General features: G+C 34.8%; 1 protein-coding gene across 8 annotated transcripts in view; it reads left to right on the top strand.

Annotated features, from left to right (window-relative positions):
* Positions 1-25,510, top strand: part of DMXL2 (Dmx like 2) — a 172,201-nt gene that overhangs the window by 69,236 nt on the left and 77,455 nt on the right. For all 8 annotated transcript variants that reach the window (XR_004666516.3, XM_008953166.6, XM_008953165.6 and 5 more), the window contains 7 exons: positions 3,323-3,501; positions 4,972-5,155; positions 8,226-8,400; positions 12,276-12,515; positions 12,968-13,239; positions 13,862-14,558; positions 14,943-15,064. Coding sequence is in view for 7 of the 8 variants with exons in the window: in XM_008953166.6 (XP_008951414.2) it covers positions 3,323-3,501; positions 4,972-5,155; positions 8,226-8,400; positions 12,276-12,515; positions 12,968-13,239; positions 13,862-14,558; positions 14,943-15,064 (1,869 nt within the window). In the remaining variant the exon portion in view is untranslated. The remainder of the gene's footprint in view (positions 1-3,322; positions 3,502-4,971; positions 5,156-8,225; positions 8,401-12,275; positions 12,516-12,967; positions 13,240-13,861; positions 14,559-14,942; positions 15,065-25,510) is intronic.

The raw sequence follows: 25,510 nt of genomic DNA, 5'->3' as shown, positions 1-25,510 counted from the left end.
ATGTTTGCTGAAATTCTATTCATTTATGTTCATAAAGTTTGTATTGGAACATTTTAAAAAATAACACTTGGTTATTTTGTAAAATTTGCAAGTAATTTAAAGTATCCTGTTTTCTTCAAAAAATGGAATATATCTTTTCTTTTTTTGAGTTCTCATGCAGCATGGTGAATATAGTTAGTGATAGAATATTGTATATTTTAAAATTGCTAAGAGTAAATTTCAAGTCTTCTCACCATAAAAAACATTAAATATTTGAGGTGATGGATATGTTACCTAGCTTGATGTAATTATCATGTTATATTCATGAATTATAACATCACTTCGTACTATGTAAATGTATCCAATTATAAGTTGTCAATTTATAATTAAAAATGCAGCATTTTCTTTGAGAGAAGATTATGCCTTTGAGTGAAAAACTGGGTTTTGCAAGGGCTAGGATGAGAAGATTTCTTGAGGGGAAGGGTTGTCCCTTCTATGCTGATTTTGCTGAGGGTTTTAATTATAAAGGGATGCTGGATTTTGTCAAGTGCTTTTTCTGCATCTGTTGAGATGATCATTTGATTTTGTTTTTAATTCTGTTTATTTGGTGTATCATATGTATTGACTCGTGAATATTAAACCATCCCTACAACTCTAGTATGAAACTTACTTGATCATGGTAGACAATCTTTTTGATATGCTGTTGGATTCAGTTAGCTAGTATTTTGTTATGGATTTTTGCATCTATATTCATCAGGGATATTGGTCTGTGGTTTCCTTTTTTGGTCATGTCCTTTCCTGGAGTTTCTGCACAGTAAATGAAACAGTCAGCAGAGTAAACAGACAATCCACAGGGTGGGAGAAAATCTTCATGATCTATACATCTGACAAAGGACTAATATCCAGAATCTATAAGGAACTCAAACAAATTAGCAAGAAAAAACCAAACAATCCCATCAAAAAATGGACTGAGGACATCAATAGACAATTCTCCAAGGAAGATGTACAAATGGCTGACAAGCATATGAAAAAATGCTCAACATCACTAATGATCAGGGAAATGCAAACCAAAACCACAATGTGATACCACCTTACTCTGGCAAGAATGGCCATAATCAAAAAACCAAAAAATAATAGATGTTGGTGGGGATGTGGTATAAAGGGAACACTTTTACACTGATGTTGGGAATGTAAACTAGTACAACCACTGTGGAAAACTCTGGAAATTCCTTAAAGAACAACAGTAGAACTACCATTTGATCCAGCTATCCACTCCTGGGTATCTATCAAGAGAAAAGTCATTATATGAAAAAGATACTTGCACATGCATGTTTATAGCAGCACAATTTGCAGCTGCAAAAATATAGAACCAGCCCAAATGCCCATCAGTCAATGAGTGGATAAAGAAATTGTGGTATATATATACACACCATGGAATGCTATTCAGCCATAAAAAGGAGTGAAATGACATTCGCAGCAACCTGGATGGAATTGGAGACCATTATTCTAAGTGAAGTAACTCAGGAATGGAAAACCAAACATCGTATGTTCTCACTCATAAGTGGGAGCTAAGCTATGAGGATGCAGAGGCATAAGAATGATACAATGGACTTTGGGGACTAGGGAGGAAGGGTGGGAGGAGAGTGAGGGATAAAAGACTACAAATTGGGTACAATGTATACTGCTTGGGCGATGGGTGCACCAAAATCCCACAAATCACCACTGAAGAACTTATTCATGTAACCAAACACTACCTGTTCCCCCAAAACCTATGGAGATTAAATAAATAAATAACACAAAAACACTAAACAAAAGTGAACTAAAAAAAAAAAAGCTAGGAATTTCCCTCATGCACTCAGGTAACTGCAACTCCCCCTTTTGATATGTTGTACTTTCATTTTCATTCATATTTTCAACATATTTTAAAATTTCCCCTGTAATTTAGAAGTTTTTAGTTTTCAAATATTTGGGAATTTTCTAGATAACTTTCTGTTACCAGTTACTTAATTTTGTTGTGGTTTTACAGTTTTAGACAATAACAGATGAAATAGGGACTGCTTCATTTGAGGGGGAGATTGGTGGGAATGGGAGAAGGGCTAGAGTATCACCTGCTTCTGGGGCTCTTTGTATTTCCATTGTGACTTTTGAGGGGCTCTCAGGTACCTCTAGAATTTCTTTGTTACGTAGTCTGAAACCACTGCATAGAATGTGCTGTAAATTTGATTATGTGAAAATGATGCTATGCTGAAGAAGATACTTGGAGGAAAGCAACTAGTACATTGTTAAGTGGCTGTCTAAGGGCAAACACTTAAAAGATTTGCTGTATAATTAAAATATCCAACAAAATGAGACATTAATGGAAATTTTTGTTTCATTATGCAGCATAAATTGAGAATGAGTACCAAGATGGAAAAAACAGAATTGTTTGTCTAGTCCAAATGAAAATATTTGGATCAATGCATACTTTTCAGGAATACATAATTTCAGAATTCCTCAGAGGTTATATTTTTGCATAAGTGATAACATTTATTATTTCCCTTTAATGCAGTTTTTATTATTGGTTATAAAGCACTATAAAAGATAGTTTCTGTTAAAATACAGTTATTTAGCCTTTAACTAAATTGTTAGAACTAAGTAAAATGATTAAGTCAGTGCCTATTGTTATACTTGTAAATATTTTAAGTGGGCATTGAGGTGGTTTCTGACAGCTACCTCCATGCATTCTTCATCATCACTTAGAGTAGGGATCGGAGAACTGTGGCCCAAGAGCTAAGAATGTTTTTTACCTTTTTAAAGGGATGTAAGAAAAAAAGAAGAATCTGTGTCATAGACCTGTGTAGCCCACAAAGCCTAACTTATTTACCATCTGGCCCTTTGCAGAAAAATTTGCTGACTCTTGGTATAGAGCAAGAAACAATTCATGTTCGTGAGGTGAAGGGTGAAGGGCTTCACTGTTAAAGACCACTTCAAAAAGGAAAGGATAACAATGACTGAAAAGATAGCATGGATCTTTCTAATTCTTTCTTAACTAACTTATTCAAGGGGCTAGCATCAGAATCTTTTTTCTCTACTGACCAATTTATGTCTAAATGGGGGAATTTGGCATCAGTCTGCATTTGAAAAACAATATCACACAGAAAAGATTGATAATGAATAGACTGTTCATTTATTTTTCAAGAATAGTTTTCTTTAAAGTAATGTAATTTTAAGATAAGTTTTGTATTATGTATAAGTCACATATTAGTTTTTAGATGTAACTTAATTTTTAAAACTTCTTCAAACCACTTACATTTTGAATTGTATATGTACAAATTAATTTTATATTGACCTATGTATTTTTCAGGATGATTGTCTTTTGAAAGTGTGGTATCCTATGACTGGTTGGAAGTCTTCAATTATACCTCAGGATCATCATGAAGTAAAAAGGAGGCAGTCCTCTACTCAATTTTCTTTCGTTTACTTGGCACATCCCCGAGCTGTGACAGGTTTTTCATGGCGCAAAACTAGCAAGTATATGCCCAGGTTAGATGAATGAATCACACAGCTTTAGTTTGCATCCTTAAATGTTTATAAAAATAATGAAAATAAAGTCCTTTTATTTACATGGTGGCAATTAATAGCATAGGCTCTGGCATCAAGCTGCCTGAAATCAAATCCTACTATTAGCTTCATGAGTTTTTGACTAAATTTCTTAAGCTGTCTATGCCTCAGTTTTTCTCTGTAGAATGAGGGTAGTAATAGTACCTACCTCAGAGAGTTACTGTGAAACTAAAATGTAGTTTGTGGGTGGGAAGTGCTTAGTACAGGCCTTTGCACATACTTTGTGTCCAGGCAATGAAATTGTTGTTAGTAGCTGTGGTACTAGCAGATCCTAGCAAGAAAATGTTTGCAAATAACAGGAAAGCACACATTGAAGGGAAATATATCAGTATTATGTCAATTATGTATATGGTGTTAAAGCATATAATGTACTCTGAAAAAAGTGGCCAGGTTGTGTTTTTTTTGTTGTTGTTTTTTTAAATCTGAGAGCTGTCAACAGAAGCTTCTCAAAGGACTTTTTATTATACATTTTTTCCTCATCATTGTGGCACCTCTTAAAGGTATTTAGAAGATTAAATAAACTGCAAAACAGCTTATACAAATGATTCCTTTATTATATACAGGTCTAAGAAAGCTGTTGGGCACTCAGAAGCTTGCTTAGAAATCTAGTTTGTTCTTGAGGGAGGGTTATTTTACTTACTAAGTATATCTGAGGATTGTTTATGCCTGATAGGAAATATAGCACACATTGTAGAGATGCTCAGTAAATGATAATGTGGGAAATTTATATACTTTTTGAATCTAAATAAAAAGTCTATTCTGCTTAAGTCATCTGCATCTATTTGCAGAATACTTTTGACTTAGATTCTGTGTGAGCATTTTTTTAAAGGGAGAATGATTTTTTTGTTCCTTTGTAACAAACAGGTAAGTTACTTTAGCTGCTCCATGCCATGCCATTTTTGCTTATTTTAACTTAATGGAAATGGATTTATAGTTTGAAATTATATTCTCCTTACAGTTTTATGATGAAGATAATTATTTGTTTGTAACTGTTTGGGTTATAGGAAGGATGATGTAAAGTGATGAAACTACTGCCATAAGCCAGATAGTTTAATTACATTTAATGATCTTTTATTATGGTCATCCTCTAATTTGCAATGATTAGGTTTTCTTTTGCTGTTTAGTTTGTATGTTTTTTTTAGGAGATACTAATAATCCTCTAGAGCCTGAATGTATAATCTGGCAGTAATTTCTATTTCTTTTTTCAAAACAATTTCCCGGTTCTTATGATGTTCACAGTGATGCTATATATGATTTCAAGCTCTTTGATTGATTCCTTTTTTCCATAGTGTTTTGCACTAATGTTATCTTTATGCATGAAGAACCAAAATATTAATTAGTTAATGGGATTGATATTCACATTAACCTTTATTTATTTCTCTTTGTTGTTAGGGGTTCTGTCTGTAATGTGTTGTTAACTTCATGTCATGATGGTGTGTGCCGGCTCTGGGCAGAAACTTTATTACCAGAAGACTGTCTTTTGGGTGAGCAGATTTGTGAGACTACCACTTCCAGCATTGCCAGCAGCCTTTCTCATGCTGGAAGACACAAAGACAGAATACAGCATGCTCTTGAGGTATTATATTATTTAAAATGGTAAATGAATTTTGAAGATAATGTGAGCCTGGTGGAAATTCATAAACTAACATGCAGATGGCACACATGGTACATGTAATGAGTGAAATTAATAGCAATAAACTCTCATTTATGCTTGTAAGACTACTCATTTATTCCACTAAGAAGCCAAATGCAGAAATTAATGATCTCAGACATGTTGTATAGGTAAATATTATTAAAAGTTTTTTAAAAATTGATATTTTATGCTCAAGTTCTAGATAATATTATTTTAATTCTTTTGTTTTGCATGTCAGATGTGAAAATCTATGGGACTAAGTATTAGTAAAATATGTAAAGATCCTTGAAATTAGTTGTAATTAAAAATATTTTGCTTTTGTTTCATAAAGATTAAAATCTTATTGTTCTAGTTAAAAATGACTATTTTGTTCCTTAAGAATAAAGATGTTTATTAAGATATTAGACACAAATGAACTGCTTTGGAGTTTCCATGATTGAGTATTTTGAAAATGAAAAAAATTTTTATAATTTTTAAACACAGTATGAAATAAAAGTGCTTTATAAGAAATTACATTATAACACATAGCACAAATGATTGTGTCCCATATGATTAGGTAATACAATGAGATATATGCATTATTTTAAATTGTCAGAAATTTATTATAGTAAACTTAGATTACTATTTTTCTTGTGGCTGTTTTTTATTATTCAAATACTGTATGCTTATTCTAGAATTGGATTAAGAAAAGGAGAAGAAATATGGAATTTATAATTCAACTATTCTAGTCATGTGAATATGTGTAGTTTTCTTTATACGATTGAGATCATATTATGCAGTAGTACTTTATAAGTTTTTTATACTTAATTTGTTTACACTCTACATTATTGACTATACTTTTACATTATATATTTACATTGACACTTTAAAGGTTGCATAGTCAAAGTGGCTTTGCCATTTTACCAAGCAGAAATATTATACAACTTTGACAAGTTAAGGATGTGGTCCTTAAAAGTTTTATGTGAAGTAGGCCTCCTCAGGTATTGTCTGTATTGGGCCATTCTTGCACTGCTATGAAGAAACGTCTGAAACTGGGTGATTTATAATGAAAAGAGGTTTAATTGGCTCATGGTTCTATAGGAAGCGTGGCACCAGAATCTGGTTGGCTTCTAGGGAGGCCACAGGGAGCTTTTACCCATGGCAGAAGGTGAAGCAGGAGCCGGCACATCACATGGTGGAAGCAGGAACAAGAGAGAGTTGCAGGGAGGTGCCACACACTTTTAAATGACCAAATCTTATGAGAACTCACTCGCTATTGCAAAGGCAATACCAACACCAAGCCATGCGGGATCCGCCTCATGACCCAAACAGCCCCCACCAGGCTCTACCTCCAACATTGGGGATTACAATTCAACATGAGATTTAGGCAGGGTCAAGTATCTAAACTATATCACTGTCTGTGATTGGGCGCTATTTTTACATTTTTTTCACTATTTAAAATGTAAGTGAAATTAAAAGCAGATGTCAAAACAGTTAAAGTTATCTTTTATTTTGATATTGATATTTAGTAGGACAAAGTACTTAATTTTTAAGTAGATATTTGTGATCACTTACTTATGTAACGTGTTTTATCTTCAAATTATATATGAGCCTTTGGAAACTAAGGGCTTTTAGACATCTTTGTATCCTCCATGGTACCTGATATATTGCTTTTCAAGTGTTTGTTAAATTGAATTATTGCCATGTAAAATAGAACAGAAATATAAGTAAATATGTAACCAGTGATTTGACAAGTTTTTACTGTCTTTTAGTAATATTATTAATTAATATGTTAAGATAGTTTTTAAAAGAAAAAACGTAATTGTCTGACTTACGAGCCACTTGGCTTTCTGACATCCTATCCTTTCCTATGGAACTCCTTACTGTTAGTTCTATATAATTGTATATATTCTTAAGTTATATGTTTTGTTTCTAGGAGAAAATAGCCAGTATTAGATCAGTCTTGTCAGTCTAATTTAAAATGATGGTTAATGTCAAAGATCCAGTGAAAATAATTTGATAGGCAGTTTTGACCAGGGGGTCTCTAATGTCAATCTTAACCCTATTATCAAAGCAATGAGCAACTCCGTAGTGGGAGACCAGAGGTAGGGGACACACCATTGACCTGATACTGTTTTCCATATGCAAAATGAGAAGGGCTGTAGAAATTGAGAGGATGTACCAGTTATGTTACTTTAATGAAGAAAGAATTGATAACATTTTATACTTTATTTAATTGAATGTGGGGAACAAAGGAAAGTAATAAAAAATTATTATGAAACATGGTCTTGGAAGTGGGTTAAGTTACAGAATAAGGAATTACGGTGAGGTGGGGCCGTGATATGGAGAAAAAAGATAATGCCAAGAATGACATGGCCCCATGTCTAAAATAGTCCACATGATCACGCATGCTAATGAAGAATTTTAATCATATAGATTTATCTCCATTTAAACAAATCCAAATTGCAAATTGTTTAAAACAATTTAAACAAATTAAAGATCAACATTTTAATGAGGTCTTTCCTTGTCTACTCCTATCTAAGTAGGTTCCCCTTGTTATTCTGTATTTTCATACCCTGTTTTGTTCTTTATAATAGATATCATGAATTTGATTGTTTAGCTGGCTGTTTAATTCTAAGTGAGAGGCAGTATTGGGGAGGCAATATTCTTCCTGGTAGGAAGACTCAGGAATTTTTTTTTTTACTCTTGTGACTAGAAAATTCTGTCTCAGTACTAGGATATCCTGAAAAAAAAAATCTTTGGACCTCCTAATATTAACGGGAATCTTTATTCATGTTTTATAGATACCATGAATAAGTATTTTTGCACACTACTTTTTGCCTTGAACTAAAAGTTTATAAGAACTGTAGAGAATACATCCAAAATAGTTCTACTGTAATTTAAAAAGTTTCCTTTAAAATGATCAGGTTTTTATGGAGAAAAAAATCTTAAACCTCTTAATAATTAAGAGTACTTTGGTTGGCATTTATTAGACCTTCCAGAGTTGGACTCAGCAACTATTTTTCTATTTTAGACAATACACCATTTGAAAAATTTAAGGAAAGGACAGAGGAGGTCATCTGTTCTTGTAACTCATGCTGAATTAATGCCCGACCAGACAGCAATGCATGAAGTTCAAAGACACATTTCCCACCATGCAAATGCACTCTGTCATTTTCATATTGCAGCAAGCATCAACCCTGCCACAGGTAAAGGATAAAGTTTTATTTCCCATAAATATGTTGAAGTCAGGTAAATAAATAGAAAAGTGGAACTACTTTCATAACCCGTTTTTTATTATTTCATGTTGCCTTTAAAATACTTAATTGGAATAGAGATATAATATAAAGTACCATTTTTTGAATTGGGCCTATGTGATTGGGACTATGTGATTCTCAGGGTATTAACTGCAGTAACTGTTTCTGAGCATCTTTGTCTAGACTATAACAAGCATTCCTAGTAAATTAGAGCTGTGATTGAACCTGGTATCACAAGTGGTGGCAGCCTGGTAAATTAGTGTAATTTCTCTCACTTCACAGTTTAAAACTTCCCAACTCTTCTTTATAACCTCCTCTAAATATATTTTTACAAAGTTTTCCTTATATCTCAGCATATCTTGTTTTCTACCCTTGTAGACTTTCTTGTCCTATACTAAGGAAAACACTTTTCCTTCTAACTTGAATATTTTCTTTGCCGTTTTTCCCCTATGTGACTGAGAAGTATTTTGAGGCAGGTTCTGTGTTGGCAAATGCATATTTGAGAGCTTCTATTTAAAGGCAATATGTTTTCCTTCTACATGGAAATGTAGGAGAAAGGCTATAAATTTTATATTACATTGCTCATAGAACTATATAAAGTTTTATATAAAGTTATAGTTGTATGTTATTGAACTGGAGGTCTGTTGCTTCAGAGTGAAGGGGCTTTTATTTTTAAATGTTTCTGTATGTAAATACAGTATTTAGTAAATAGAATTCTAAAAGGGTGATCTGCAGTGGTAACTCTAGATATGTGCTGTTTTATAGAGTAGCCACTGGCCCCGTATTAGCTATTTGAGCACTTGAAATGTGGCTGGTCCAAATTGAGATATGCTGTAAAATACACACTGAATTTCTAAGACTTAGTATAAAAAATAATGAAAAAATTTCATAAATAATTTTATTTCATATTGATTACTTGTTGAAATACAATTTTATATATGTTGAGTCAAATAAAGTATATTATTAAAATTACTATTACCTGTTTCATTTTACCTTTTGTAACGTGGCTATTGAAATATCTAAAATTACTTAACATGTCTTGCATTTTTGGTCTGCATTATATTTCTGTTGGGCAGTGCTTTGCCATCTGATTAAATGTTGTTTTGCTTATATTATCCTTTCTGATCTAATATCTTAATTGTATTCTAAGAATGTCTTTATAATTTGTTTTCAAAATGTGGTTTTAGATTTTTATGAATTTTTAACCTTTTTAAAAGAACTGTTTCTTGAATTACTGTGATAAAAATTCAACTTCAAAACAAAATGCAATTCGTGATAGTCTGCACTAAATTCAATACATATTAGAAACCTTGGCTTTTTAACTGTGTACACTATCCTAATTACATGGAATAGGATCACAGAGGATGAGCATTCTGTCACATCATTTGAGCCTAAGGACTGGATATGTTCTTGTAGCCATTGGGCCTTGGTCTTCCCCAGCTTCTTTACTAACCTTCACTAATTTTATCCATGCTCATCCTAACTTACCTACATATTATTTTAAAAACAATTTTGTTAAAAATGTTTAACATCATGCATTTTTAGTTACTGCACGTAAATATAACATTTAGGTTGACCAAATAGATTACTAAATGCAAATAATTTTATATTGTTAGGACTTGTCCTCTTCACCTTTTTTTCAAAAAATTTTTTGAAACTACAAGAAAGTTGAAAGAATAGTACAGCAAATATCCATATACCACTTACCGAGATTTACCACATATAAACATCTTGTCATTTATTCTTTTGTTCTCCTTCTCTGCCTGTATAGATATGTCTTTGCTGCCTCTTCCCTTATTTTTGACGGAACCATTTGAAAGTAAAGTTGTTGATTACAATACCCCAAATATACCCTAATTATCCTAAATACTTTCTATTACCTAAATATTTAAGAATGTATGTTTTAGTAAAAAGGGAATTTGCCTCCATAGCTGTAATACTGTTATTGCATGTGAGGAACATAGATAAAATAATATCATGTAATATACCATTCATACACAAATATGGATTCCTTTCTTAAATGCAGATTATTTTCTTTAAATTCCTCCAATCTAGAGCAGTCCCTTTCTCAGTTGTCAAAAAAAAATCTGTTAGTCTCAAAAAGTTGTCTCAGTTTTCTTTCAAAATGTCTCACCGTCTGAATATTTGTTCATAAGATTTAGGTTTAACATTTTGAGCAAGATTACTACATAGGCACATAGGTGATGTAGTGTTTTATAGGATTGCTAATTCACAAATCCTATTTTATATGATTTATTTCATTTTTATCACAAAACCAGAATAGTCATCCAGGAACTGGAAAGAAAGAACAAATTAGAGCATTTAACATTCATATTTATTGTAATAGAACATTACCAGAATGTCCATGCATTTTATCTTTAGATTTTCACTTCTTTTTGCAAAGGACAATTTTTCCTTCTGTTGAATGAATTATTTATAATATGGATTGAAATTAAGGAGATTAAGTTTTTGATTTATACCATTTTTTGGGCGGAGGAGGACAGGGTCTTGCTGTGTCACCCAGGCTAGAGTGCAGCCTTGACCTCTCCGGCTCAGGCAGTCCTACCACCTCAGCCTCCTGAGTAGCTGGGACCACAGGTGTGTGCCACTACGCCTGGCTAATTTTTGTAGTTTTTGTAGAGTCAGTGTCTCTCTGTGTTTCCCAGGCTGGTCCCAAACTCCTAAGTTCAAGCGATCCTCCCGCCTTGGCCTTCAGAAGTGCTAGGATTACAGACATGAGCCACCACACCTGGCCAATTTATACTATCTTACATGAACTCATCAATTTCATAAATTTCAGTTACCTCAAATGGAGAAATTATCTTATACTTAGAATTTTGCCTGCCTTCTTGTGTTTTTTTCTTGATTTTATTTCCCAACAGCTATTTAGTAAAGTTTCAAACACTGAGAAAAGTTGGAAGAATAGTACAGTTAATACTTTTATATTCTTCATTTTGATTCAACAGTTGTTAACATTTTGCCACAGTTGCTTTATATGTGGCAAATGTCTCTGTGTGTATGTGTATGAAATGTTTTCTTTTCTCTTTCTTTCTTTCTTCCTTTTTTTTTTGGAAATGGAGTCTTGCTCTGTCACACAGGCTGGAGTGCAGTGGAGTGATCTCAGCTCATTGCAACCTCTGCCTCCCGGGTTCAAGCAATTCTCCTGCTTAAGCCTCCCAAGTAGCTGGGACTACAGGCACACCCCCCCACACTGGGCTAATTTTTTGTATTTTAGTAGAGATGGGGCTTCACCGTGTTGCCCAGGCTGGTCTCGATCTCCTGAGCTCAGGCAATCCACCCGCCTCTCCCTCCCAAAGTGCTAGGATTACAGGCATGAGTCACCGCACATGGTCGAAATGTTTTCTTAGTCTTTTCAAAGTAAGTTACACCTATCATGGTGTATCACCCTTACATTAGCAAGTATCTCCTAAAATTCTCTCACATAATCATAATATCATCATACCTAAGAAAATGATAAGTAATTCCATAATATCTAATATCCAGTTCATATTTAAACTTCTCTAGTTATCTCTTTTATAGCTGCTTTTCTGCTTTAATTTTTCATCCCCTGTCCCCAAACTGGAATTCACTGAAGGTTGATGCATTCATGTATTTTGTTTTTAAGTTAATAGTTTAATTTCATATGTCTATCATTAATTCTTAAGATTTACATTTACCATTAAATTCAGTTAAAGTTTTTACAAATGCTGCTAAAATTATGTTGACTTGTTTAGCACCTTTTCTTTATATAGATTAGTCATTGTAAGCACTTGTCATGTTTTTAAAGAAATAAAAAAATTATATTGAAATCTCTTTTATTTCCACAGATATTCCAAATGTCTTGGTTGGCACTGCATTTAATGTTGATGATGGAAATGGGGGCTTTGTAGTTCATTGGTTAAACAACAAGGAATTTCATTTTACATCATCTACAGAAGTATTTATGCATCAATTACGAAAACTTTCTGATAAGCAGGTAGATCATGAAAATGATGATGCAGATAGAGAAGATGAGGAACATTCACAGGAGGATAGAGAACGGGGTTTACATATGAAATTAGACCATGGTTAGTATCCTGTGTTCAGATTTTACTTACTCCAAAGTTAACAGCTTTCTGTGGTACCACTTTTAGTTTTGAATTCTTCCTTCCCGCTCTTCCTCCTTTTTACTTTTCTATTTGTTACACAAGTATTTACTGACCATCTGCCTTGGATCAGGTACTCTGCTAGCCCCTGCAAACATCATCTAACTCTATATGTTCTTTGGAAGCCATATCCTTTTCTGGGGAACAGGTTTTGCTAATGGTAGTAATAATGATAGGGTGAATGAAGTTTTAATTTATCTAAAAGTAGTAACTGTAGTAACTTTCAATTCAGACAAAAGTTTCCTTTGTTTTTTTTTCTGACTGTAAATTGGAAAAGAGATTTAGTTTTTAAAGATGGTATGCCATTTATTTATAGTCTAGTATGTAAATGAATTATTTAATGCATGTATTGATAAATATATTTTCTGGTTCAGATTTATCCCTGGATAGAGAATCTGAGGCAGGTACAGGATCATCAGAACATGAAGATGGAGAAAGAGAAGGAAGTCCTAGAACTTATTCACGACTTAGTGTACCAATGCCACTGCCTACGGTTCTGCTTGATCGGAAGATTGAAATGCTGCTAACTGAATGGAATAAGAATCCTGATATGCTTTTTACAATACACCCTGTAGATGGTACCTTTCTAGTGTGGCATGTAAAGTATTTGGATGAATATAATCCTGGAATATTTAGACAAGTTCAGGTATATTTTATTGACGAAATAGTTATTACATTTCTTAAAATAGTAAAAAGAAATAAATGCTTTGTAGAGTTAGCATGTTTTTAGAATTACTGAAAATTTTGGTTTTGATAAGCATCTGAGTAAAGAATACTTCTTTCTTTCAGAAGGGATCAGTGACCATAAGCTTAGCAAACTTGATTAGTTAGAAGATAATGAATTTGGCCTTGAAATGCAGTACTGCATATTTAAATATATGTGTTGATTTTTGGGGGAATTAATAATATTTTGAATAAGATTAAGAAACTACCCTGAAAATGTGAATCAGGATGAGCTCCTCCTTGTGGCCAATTTGATGAGCTAAACGAAGCTGCCTTTGTCATCTCTCTCAACTTTATTGCTATTTAGATCTGTGGCTGTGGTCATTTTGTTGTACAAGCAAAGCACTTGAACTTTTTTTCTTCAGCCTTCTCTTAGGCCATGAATAGAGATATGATATTACCTAAATAGAACAAGGGGATTGGACCATAAAGAGGTTGAAAATGACATTTTTTGATAAGCTGAGATTTGGTATTTTGAGAATAGAAGTCTTTTTTTTGAGAGGAGGTAAACTATTTGCACTGAATCATATAATTATGTTTTTCAGGTTTCTTTTTCTTCTCGGATTCCTGTTGCATTTCCCTCTGGTGATGCAAGCTCTCTTAGTAAAAATATCATGATGTATGCCTGTATAAATGCGACAAAAGATTCTCACCACACGCTGTTACACCGGGAGGGGATGTCTGTAGGCAGTCCTCACGGATCACAGCCACACTCTAGATCCCACAGTACACATATGAACATCTTAGCTCCCACAGTAATGATGATCTCTAAACACATAGATGGTTCTTTAAATCAGTGGGCAGTCACTTTTGCTGATAAGTCTGCCTTTACCACTGTTCTAACTGTATCTCACAAATTTAGATATTGCGGTCATCGATTTCACCTCAATGACCTGGCATGTCATTCAGTTTTACCACTGTTATTGACATCCTCTCATCATAATGCTCTATTGACTCCTGAATCAGATTGTCAGTGGGACTCAGACAATAAATTAAGTAGACTAATGGACCCTGTAAAACATATAAAAGGTTCCTCGAAACAACCTCTTAGAAATGCAGCAACTCGTACATTTCATGACCCAAATGCAATCTACAGTGAACTTATTCTGTGGCGTGTAGACCCAATAGGACCTTTGTCATACACTGGAGGAGTATCAGAATTGGCTCGAATTAACTCTTTACATACCTCAGCGTTCTCTAATGTGGCTTGGCTTCCAACTCTCATTCCCAGTTACTGTCTAGGTAAGTGTTCATTGTAATTGTGAAATTAACAAAAGCTTTTAAACTACTATTTGTTATATACAAAATGGTTTATATTTGTTGTCATTAAGATTTTTAATAAGTATTCAGTTTTCATTATTAAGATGATTTTTAATAAATATTCAGAATACAGGCATGAGACTGATTTTTAGAACTTCTAGAAGTTTTTAACCTTTTCTCTCATAATCCATTTTTTAATTAAATTTTTTGTTAATAATTTTGTATCTACTTATTGTGCCTGTTTAATTATGATTCTAGACCATGGTTAAGCCTAAAAAAAATGTGAATACTTGTTTCTTATCCTTTAGCCAATAAGAAAAATACACTACATGTTTAGAACCCAGAGGCCTTGTTTTCCTTTCTCAGGCACATATTGCAATTCTGCAAGTGCTTGCTTTGTTGCTTCTGATGGCAAAAATCTGAGACTCTATCAAGCTGTAGTGGATGCAAGGAAATTATTGGATGAATTGTCAGACCCAGAATCTTCAGTAAGTATTTAATAATCTTTATGAATTTATCTAAGGAGATAAAGAATTCTCTTTTGACTTTGTCTAGGACCTGTATTTGTTAGTTGCTGTTTAGGGAGTAAGCATATGTTCTGGGCTGCATATGACATATATATGACACATTTATTTTTTCCTAAGCTGTGTTCCAAGGTATATGAATCAAAATTTTAGTGTACATACCACACATTAGTACATTTTACATAAAAAGAAATAAAAAGGATTTTTTTCTAAAATATTATTTGTTTGTAACATATTTTACTCTCTAGTTTGGTTCTGTTAATCTTACTTTGCTTAAAAGAAGTTTTAAGGCATCTTTACCAAGCTGTATGTTTAGGTTGGAAAATTGGAACTTTTTCAAGCTTGATTCACCATTTTAAAAAATTCTCTGGTTAGAATTTGTTATCAGTGGGTGGCAGCATCTCATTCTGATAGTTCTGTATCTGAGCTGGAAGTCATATATGTTAGTATCTAGAGTTGAACAGTAGATTTTTCCATTTACCTATAAAAACAACTATTCTAATAAAAATGTTTCGAGTATTGAAAAGCAATGACTATTTTTGAGCATCTACTATGTTCTCCTAGATGTAGAGGGAATACAAAATATAAGTTTCAGACCTACCTTTAAGGAGCTTTTAATTTAGCTGAAGAGAGAGCTTATTAATAAAAAGTTAAGTAGCAGTTTAAGACATAAGAAGAGGAGTCTAAGGGTGGTATGTAATTAATTGCCAAAAGGATGGCCCTAGAAGTGTTTCATTATTCAGAGGAGAGAGAGAGATCAGATTAAGGTAGGCACAGAATTCTTTATTAAGGACAATATTTGGGTTCATTCTTGATGAGTGGATAAGATTTAGAAAGATAAATTCTTTGTCTTTGCCTGAGTGAGAAAATTGCCTGGAAGTAAGTATAGATACAGGAAAGTACATGTGTAAAGCTTGTTCCAGAAACAGTGAGAAAACCATTTGGATTGGAGCTTAAGGTTTGACATAGAGAAAGTCTAGAAAAATAGAATCATAGAACTAGAATTGGAAGATATTTTAAAGGTCACCTGGTCTCACCAGCCATCTGATGCTTTATTCCCCTCTGCTTCATTCCTGCCAATTTGTCATCTGGCCATCGATGAGGGAGACTCAACTCTAAATGCAGCTCATTCTATCCTTGAATAGCTCACACAATCATATTGAAACGCTTTTTGTTTTGTGTACATTCTACTTGTTAGTGCTAGTTCTACTTAGAATAAATCTAATATTTCTTGCCTATGAGAGTACCTCAAGATATTAAAAGACAGCTTTCTTGTAACCTGTGAACCTTACTACCTCAGGCCAAACCTGCTCCCCCTGTGCCTATCAAGTTTCTTTAACTGTTTTACATTTGACCCTGGTTAGTTACTCTTCTGAGCAGGTTTCAGTTTGTCTGTACTCTGAACCTTGTAGGATGACTAAAACATAGCAATATTGTTACCTCTCTCATTAGATACATTTATGTTTTGACAGTCACTCCACATTCTTCGTATGTAATTGACTCATCATGAGCTGACTGTCAATATCCCGAAGTCTTTCCCCCTCCCTGCCCTCTGCTAAATGTTGTCTTCTCCATTCTGTATTTGTACATTTGGATTTGGGGTCCAAATGTAGACCTATTTTTCCTATTACATTTCATCTTGCTAAGCACAACTAAACAGTCCAATCTCTCAGTATCTTTTTGAATCTGGATTATGTTATTTAATATATTTGTTATTGCTTTATGACTATGTCACCAGCCTGTTTGAAGAGTGTTATACCTACACCATCTGAGTCAGTTATTAATATGATAAAACAGGCAGGTCTGAAGAAAGAGCCTAGCAGTATACATTTGAAATCTTTCTCCATTTTCATTTTTTGGAATGTTTTCCAGCTTGTTTCAAGGATTTCTGTGAGACAGCTTGCCATATACTTTGCTGAAATAAAATACAATCTTTCTATCTTCTGCAGTCAACGAAGAAAGTCAAAGTTACATGAGGTGATTTGTTTTAATATATGTTAGGTATAATGTACACACCTTGACATCTCTTGGTGACCAAAACATTGTACTAGATAGACATTAAGCTCCTTGGTCTGCCCTGCAGAAGTATGTTCTTTTCCTTTTTGAAAATGGGAATTTTTGCCTGTTTTTAGTTTTTTGCTATTGATGTCATTCTCCATGATTTGGGGGATTTTGTGTTTTCTTATGGTTCTATTTGTTCTCCATTATACTCAGTGTTTTGTTTTTGGTGGTTCCTCAAGGTTTTATAATATGCATCTTTAACCTCTCATAGTCTACCTTCAAATAATAATATAGTACTCAAAATATAATGTAGCCAGGCACGATGACTCACACCTGTAATCCAAGCACTTTGGGAATGAGATGGGAAGATTGCTTGACCCCATGAGTTCAAGACCAGTCTGGGCAACATAGTGAGACCCCCCATCTCTAAATATATACAGTAAACAACTTTCAATAGTATCCCCAATCTCCCTCTCCTGTGGTCTTCAGCATGCATGTCCTATGAATGTTTTGTTAGGTTTATACATAAGTATTTCATTTATTCTACTGACTGTAAAGGGTGCTGTCTTTTTAATGTTGGTGTCCATGTAGTTATTGCCAGAATATACAAATACAATTGAATATACAAATACAATTGAATTTTGTATGTTTATCTTATATCCTGTAACATTGCTGAATGCATATATTAGGTGTAGGAGTGTTTTTGGTAGATTTCTTGGACTTTTCCATGTAGATAATCATCTCATTATAAATGGGAAGAATTTTCTCTTCCTTTCTAATCTCTATGGCTTTTATTTTTCTTATTTTGTTGCGGTGACTAAAACTTCCAACTCCATGTTGAATAAGAAGTGAGATTGGATGTTCTTGCCTTCTTCCCATTTTTGGAGGAAAAGCATTCAGTCTTTGATCATTACATATAATGTTAGTTGCAGGTTTAAAAAATTTTTAAAAAATTTTTGTGGGTACATAGTAGATGTATATATTTGTGGGGTACATGAAATGTTTTGATATAGGCATGCAATTCTTAGTAATCAAATAATGGAAAATGGGGTATCTATCACCGCATACATTTATCCTTTGTGTTACAAATGATCTAATTACACTCTTCTAGTTATTTTTAAATGAGCAATTAAATTATTGACTATAGTCACCCTGTTGTGCTATCAAATACTAGGTCTTATTAATTCTAACTATTTTTTTTGTACACATTAACCATCCCTGCCTCCCTGCCAATCCCTTACTACCCCTCCTAGCCTCTGGTAATCATCCTTCTACTCTGTCTCTATGGGTCCAATTGTTTTGATTTTTAGCTCCCATAAATAAGTGAGGACATGCAACGCTTGTATTTCTGTGCCTGGCTTATTTCACTTAAAATAACGACCTCCAGTTCCATCCTTGTTGCTGCAAAATGACGGAATCTCATTCTTTTTTATGGCCAAGTAGTACTCTGTCGTATATAAGTACCACATTTTTTTTTCTTTATCCATTCATCTGTTGATGGATACTTAGGTTGCTTCCAAATCTTGGTTGTTTTGAACAGAGCTGCAACAAACATGGGAGTGCAGATACCTCTTCAGTATACCAATTTTCGTTCTTTTGGGTATGTGCCCAGCAGTGGAATTGCTGGATTGTATGGTAGGTCTATTTTAGCTTTGTGAGCAACCTCCATACTGTTCTCTATCATGGTTGTACTAATTTACATACCCACCAATAGCATATGAGGGTTCCCTTTTCTCCACATCTATGCCAACATTTGTTATTGCCTGTCTTTTGGATATAAGCCATTTTAACTGGGGTGAGATGATATCTTATTGTAGTTTTGATTTGCATTTCTCTGATGATCTGTGATATTGGGCACCTTTTCATATGTCTGTTTGCCATTTGTATGTCTTCTTTTAAGAAATATCTGTTCAAATGTTTTGCCCATTTTTTGATCAGATTACTAGATTTTTTCCTGTAGAGTTGTTTGAGCTTCTTATATATTCTGGTTATTAATCCCTTTTTAGATGAGTAGTTTGAAGATGTTTTCTCTCATTCTGTGGGTTGTCTCTTCACCTTGCTGATTGTATCCTATGCTTTTTAACTTGATGTGATCCCATTTGTGCATTTTTGCTTTGGTTTCCTGTCCTTGTCATATATTACTCAGGAAATGTTTGCCGAGACCAATGTCCTGGAAAGTTTCCCCGATGTTATCTTGTAGTAGTTTCATAGTTTGAGGTCTTAGATTTAAATCTTTAATCCATTTTGATTCGATTTTTGTATGCAGTTAATGATAGGGGTCTGGTTTTATTCTTCTGCATATGGATATCCAGTTTTCCTGGCACCATTTGTTGAAGAGACTGTCTTTTCTCCATTGTATATTCTTGGCACCTTTGTCAAAAATGAGTTCACTGTAGGTGTGTGGATTTGTGTCTGGGTTCTCTTTTCTGTTCCATTGTTCTCTTTGTGTGTTTTTATGCCAGTACCATGCTGTTTTGATTACTGTAACTCTGCAGTATTATTTGAAGTCAGATAATATGATTTTTCCAGTTTTGTTCTTTTTGCTTAGGATAGCTTTGGCTATTCTGGGTCTTTTGTGGTTCCATATGAATTTTAAATCTTTAAAAAATTTCTATAAAGAATGTCAGTGGTGTTTTGATAGGGATTGCATTGAATCTGTAGATTGCTTGGGGTAGTGTGGACATTTTAACAATATCAGTTCTTCCAATCCATGAGCATGGAATATCTTTCCATTTTTTTTGTCCTCGTCAATTTCTTTCATCAGTGTTTTACAGTTTTCATTATAGAGATCTTTCACTTCTTTCGTGAATTCCTAGGTTCTTAATATTATGTATGGCTATTGTAAATGAGATTACTTTTTGTTTGCTTGTTTGTTTTTGAGACGGAGTCTCTGTCACCCAGGCTGGAGTGCAGTGGTGTGATCTCAGCTCACTGCAACCACTGCCTCCCGGGTTCAAGTGATTCTCCTGCCTCAGCCTCCAGAGTAGCTGGGACTACAGGCATGTGCCACCATGCCCGGCTAATTTTCTTTTTTTTTTTTTTTTAGTAGAGATGGGGTTTCATTGTGTTAGCCAGGATGGTCTCGATCTCCTGACCTCGTGATCTGCTCGCCTCAGCCTCCCAAAGTGCTGGGATTACGGGGTGAGCCACTGTGCCCAGCTGAGATTACTTTTTCAAAATTTCTTTTTCAGATTTTTTGCTGTTGGCCTATAGAAATGCTACTGGTATTTGTATGTTGATTGATATCCTGGAACTTTACTGAATTTATCAATTCTAATGGTTTTTGGTGGAGTCCTTAGGTGTTTCCAGAGGTAAGATCATGCTTTCTGCCAACAAGGATAATTTGACTTCTTCCTTTCCAATTTGGATGCCTTTTATATCTTTCTTTTGTCTGATTGCCCGAGCTGGCACTTTCAGTACTATGTTGAATAACAGTGGTGAAAGTGAGCATCGTTATTGTGTTCTAGATCTTAGAGGAAAGGCTTTCAGTTTTTCCCCATTCAGCATGATACTAGGGTATAGAAGGTATGTTCCTTCTATACCCAGTTTTTTTAGAGTTTTCATCATGAAGGGGTGTTGAATTTTATCATGCTTTTTTAGCATTAATTGATGCTAAAAAATTTTTGTCCTTCATTCTGTTGTCCTTCATTCTGTTGATGAAATGTATCACATTGATTGATTTGTATATGTTGAACCATCCTTGTGTCCCTGTTATGATAAATGATCTTTTAATCATTTTAATCATATTGTTGAATTTACTTGGTAGTGTTTTGTTTAGGATTTTTGCATCAATATTCATCAGAGTTATTGACGTGTAGTGTTCTTTTTTTGATGTGTCTTTGTTTGGTTTTGGTGTCAAGGTAATACGGCCTCATAGAATGAGTTTGAAAATATTCCTTCCTTCTCTATTTTTCAGAATAATTTTAGTGGGATTGGTATTCGTTCCTTTTTATATGTTTGGCAGCATTCAGCAGCAAAACCATTGGGTCCTGGGCTTTTCTTTACTTAGAGACTGTTTATTATGGCTTTGATCTTGTTACTTGTTTTACTGATCTATTCAGGTTTTGGACTTCTTTTGTGGTTTAGTCTTGATAGGTTGTATGTGTTTAAGAATTTTTCCATTTCTTTTAGATTTTCCAATTTATTGGCATGTAGTTGATCATAGTAGCCACTGTTGATCCTTTCAATTTCTTTGGCATCAGTTGTAGTATCCCTTTTTTCATCTCTGATTTTATTTATTTGGGTCTTCTCTTTCTTAGTCTGGGAAAAAACTTGTCAATTTTGTTTTATCTTTTCAAAAAATTAACTTTTTGTTTTATTAATCTTTGTATGATTTTCTTTGTTTCAGTTTAATTTATTTATGCTCTGATCTTTATTATTTCTTTTCCTTTACCAATTTTGGGTTTGGTATGCTCTTGCTTTTCTAGTTCTTTAAGAGTCATCGTTAGGTTGTTTATTTGAAGTCTTCCTTGTTTTTTGATGTAGGCACTTACAGCTATAAACTTCCCTCTTTTAGTACTGCTTTTGCAGTATCCCATAGATTTTGGTATGTCATGTTTTCATTATCATTTGTTTCAAGAAATTTTTCAATTTTCTTTTTAATTTCTTCATTGACTCACTTGTCATTCAGGAGCATATTGTTTAATTTCCATATGTTCATATAATTGCCAAAATTCCTTGTTATTGATTCTTAGTTTTATTCCAATGTGGTCAGAGAAGATGCTTGATATTATTTCATTTTTTAAAATGTTTTAAGACTTGTTTTGTGACCTAACGTATGGTCTGTCCTCGAGAATGATCCATGTGCTGAGGAAAAGAATGTATATTCTGTAGCTGTTGGATGAAATGTTCTGTAAATATCTATTGGGTCCCTCTTTTTGATAGTACAGATTAAGTCTGATGTTTCTTTGTTGATTTTCTGTCTAGAAGATATGTCCAATTCTGAGTGATGTCGAAGTCTCCAGCTATGATCGTATTGGGGTCTATCTCTTTCTGTAACTCTAATATTTGCTTGATATATCTGGGTGCTCCAGTGTTGGGTGCATATACATTTAAAATTGTTATATCCTCTTGCTGAATTGACCCCTTCAGCATTATATAGTGACCTTCTTTGTCTCTTCTTACAGTTTTTGTCTTGAAAACTATTTTGTCTGATACATAGTATCAGACATATAATGATACTGATATCAGTATATCTGTCTGATATAAGTATAGCTATTCCTGCTCTTTTTTGGTTTCCATTGGCATGGAATATCTTTTCCCACCTCTTTATTTTCAGCCTGTATGTGTCTTTATGTGTGAAGTGTGTTTTTTGCAGGCCACAGATTATTGAATTTTGTTTACCCATTCAGCCACTATATGTCTTTTGATTGGAGAATTTAGTCCATTTAGTCCAAGTAATTAGTAAGTAAGGACTTACTCCTGCCATTTTGTTATTTGTTTCTGGTTGTTTTGTGGTCTTCCTTCTTTATTTCCTTCCTGTGTTTCTTTTAGTGAAGTTGATTTTTGCTGATGGTATGATTTAGTTTTTTGCTTTTTATTTTTGGTGTATTCACTGTATGTTTTCTAATTTGAGGTTACCATGAAGCTTGCAAATATTATCTTACAACTCATTATTTTAAGCTAATTATGACTTAACACTGTTTGCATAAATAAACAAGCAAAAAGAAAACTAATAAAGGCTCTACTCCTTAACTTTGTCCTGCTACAACTTTTTGTTGTTACTCTTTATATCTTTTTGTACCATCTGTATCTTGAAAAGTTGTAATTATTATTTTTGATTGATCATTTAGTCGTTCTACTTAAGAGCAATTTACACACCACAGTTAACAGTGTAATAATATTCTGTGTTTTTCTGTGTACTTACTATTACCAGTGAGTTTTGTACCTTCAGATGACTTTTTTATTTTTTTATTTTTTTATTTTTTTATTTTTTTTGGAGGCAGAATCTCGCTCTTTCACCCAGGGTGGAGTGCAGTGGCACCATCTCGGCTCACTGCAACCTCTGCCTCCTGGGTGCAAGCAATTATCCTGCCTCAGCCTCCCGAGTAGCTCACTCGCACACTGCCACGCCCAGCTAATTTTTTGTATTTTAGAAGAGATGGGGTTTCACCGTGTTGCCCAGGCTGTTCTTGAACTCCTGAACTCAGGCAATCTGCCCTCCTCGGCCTCCCAAAGTGCTAGGATTACAGGCGTGAGCCACCACGCCTGGCCCAGATGACTTCTTATTGCTCATTAATGTCCTCTTTTTTCTGATTTAAGAACTGTAACATTTCTTGTATGATACGTCTGGTGTTGATGAAATCCCTCAGTTTTTGTCTGTCTGAAAAAGTTTTTAGTTATCCTTCATGTTTGAAGGATATTTTTACTAGATACACTCTTCTAGGGTAAATTTTTTTTTTCTTCTCAGCACTTCAAATATGTCATGCCTTTCTCCTGGCCTGTAAGGTTTCCACTGAAATTCTGCCGCCAGACGTATTGGAGCTCCACTGTATGTTATTTGTTTCTTTTCTCTTGATGCTGTTGGGATCCTTTCTTTATCCTTGACTTTTGGGAGTTTGATTATTAAATGCCTCGAGGTAGTCGTCTTTGAGTTAAGTCTGCTTGGCGTTCTATAGCCTTCTTGTACTCGGATATTGATGTCTTTCTGTAGTCTTGGGAATTTCCCTGTTACTATCCCTTTGAATAAACTTTCCACCCCTACCTCTTTCTTTACCTCCTCTTTAAGGTCAATGACTCTTAGATTTGCCCTTTTGAGGTTATTTTCTGGATCCTGTAGATGTGCTTCATTGTTTTTTATTCATTTTTCTTTTGTCTCCTCTGTGTGTTTCAAACTCACAAATTATTTCTTCTGCTTCATCAATTCTGCTATTAAAAGACGCTGATGCATTTTTCAGTATACTAGTTGCATTGTTTAGCTCCAGAATTTCTGCTTGATTGTTTTTAATTATTTAAATTTCTTTCTTAAATTTATCTGATAGAATTCTGAATTTGTTGTCTGTGTTATCTTGAATTTCTTTGAGTTTCCTCAAAACAGCTATTTTGAATTCTCTGTCTGGAGGTCACATATCTCTGTTTCTCCAGGATTGGTCTCTGGTACCTTATTTGGTTCATTTGGTGAGGTCATGTTTTCCTGAATTGTCTTGATAGTTGTAGATGTTCTTTGGTGCATGGACATTGAGGAGTTAGGTATTTGTTGTAGTCTTCACAGTCTGAGCTTACTTGTATCTGTCCTTGGGAAGGCTTTCCAGATATTTAAAAGGACTTGGGTTTTGTGATCTAAGCTGTATCTGCTTTGGGGGGACCCCAAGCCCATTAATGCTGTGGTTCTTGCAGACTCTTCGAGGTACTGTGTTGATGGTCTTGGACAAGATCTGGAAGAATTCTCTGGATTACCAGGCAGAGACTCTTGTTCTCTTCTTTTACTTTATTCCTAACAAACTCCCATTCTCTCTCTCCCTCTCTCTCTCCCCCCGTCTCTCTCTCCCCTCCACCCCCCTTCTTTCTCTCTCCCACCCCCTGTCTCTCCCTCTCTCTCCTTCCCCCTCTCTCTCTCTTTCTCTCTCTCTTTTCTGAGCCATCTAGAGTTGGGAGTGGAGTGTCACAAGCACCCCTGTGGCCATCACCTCTAGGACTGTGCTGGGTCACACCTGAAGCCAGCACAACGCTGGTTCTTGCCCAAAGCCTGCTGTAACCACTCCCCAGCTGCCACCTATGTTCTCTCAAAGCCCTGGGGCTCCTGCAGTCTGCAGGTAGCAAAGTCAGCCGGGCCTGTGTCCTTCCCTTTAGGGTGACAAGTCCCCTCATACACTGGGCTGGTCTAGAAGTACCATCTGGGAGGTAGGGAGCAGAGTCAATAATCTTAGAAATCTACCTGGTGTTCTGTTGTACTGTGGCCGAGCTGGTACTCAAACCACAAGACACAGTCCCTCCCACCCTTCTCTCTCCTTTCCAAAGGCAGACGAGCCTCACCCTGTGGCCACCAGGACCTCAGGCCTACAGGGAGTACTTCCAGACTACTACCAATGTTTTCTTAAGGACCAGGAGCTCTTTGGTTAGCTTGTTGTAAATGCTGCCTAGTCTGAGACTCACCATTTCAGGGCATTGGGCTCCCTTCTGGCCCACAGAAGATCCAGAAATGCTGTCCAAGAGCCAGGTCCTAGAACTGGGGACTCCAAGAGCCTGCTTGGTGCTCTACTCCCTTGTGGCCAAGCTGGTACCTAAGATGCAAGATAAAGTTCCCTTTACTTTTGCCTCTGCTTCTCTCCAATTTTAATATATGTGCTGTCGAAGTGAGCACATTGCCCCTCCTTTTCTCTAGCAGGAGTCTTGCCCTGTAGCTACCATAGCTGGGAATGTGCCGAGTCTCACCTCAAGCCAGCCAGTCTCAGGGTCTCATCCAAGACCCCT

The sequence above is a fragment of the Pan paniscus genome, chromosome 16, assembly GCF_029289425.2.
Source record: "Pan paniscus chromosome 16, NHGRI_mPanPan1-v2.0_pri, whole genome shotgun sequence".
In the NCBI taxonomy this organism is placed as follows: domain Eukaryota; kingdom Metazoa; phylum Chordata; class Mammalia; order Primates; family Hominidae; genus Pan; species Pan paniscus.
Note: the sequence above shows the minus strand (reverse complement) of the source record. Positions and strands in the feature narration are given on the sequence as shown.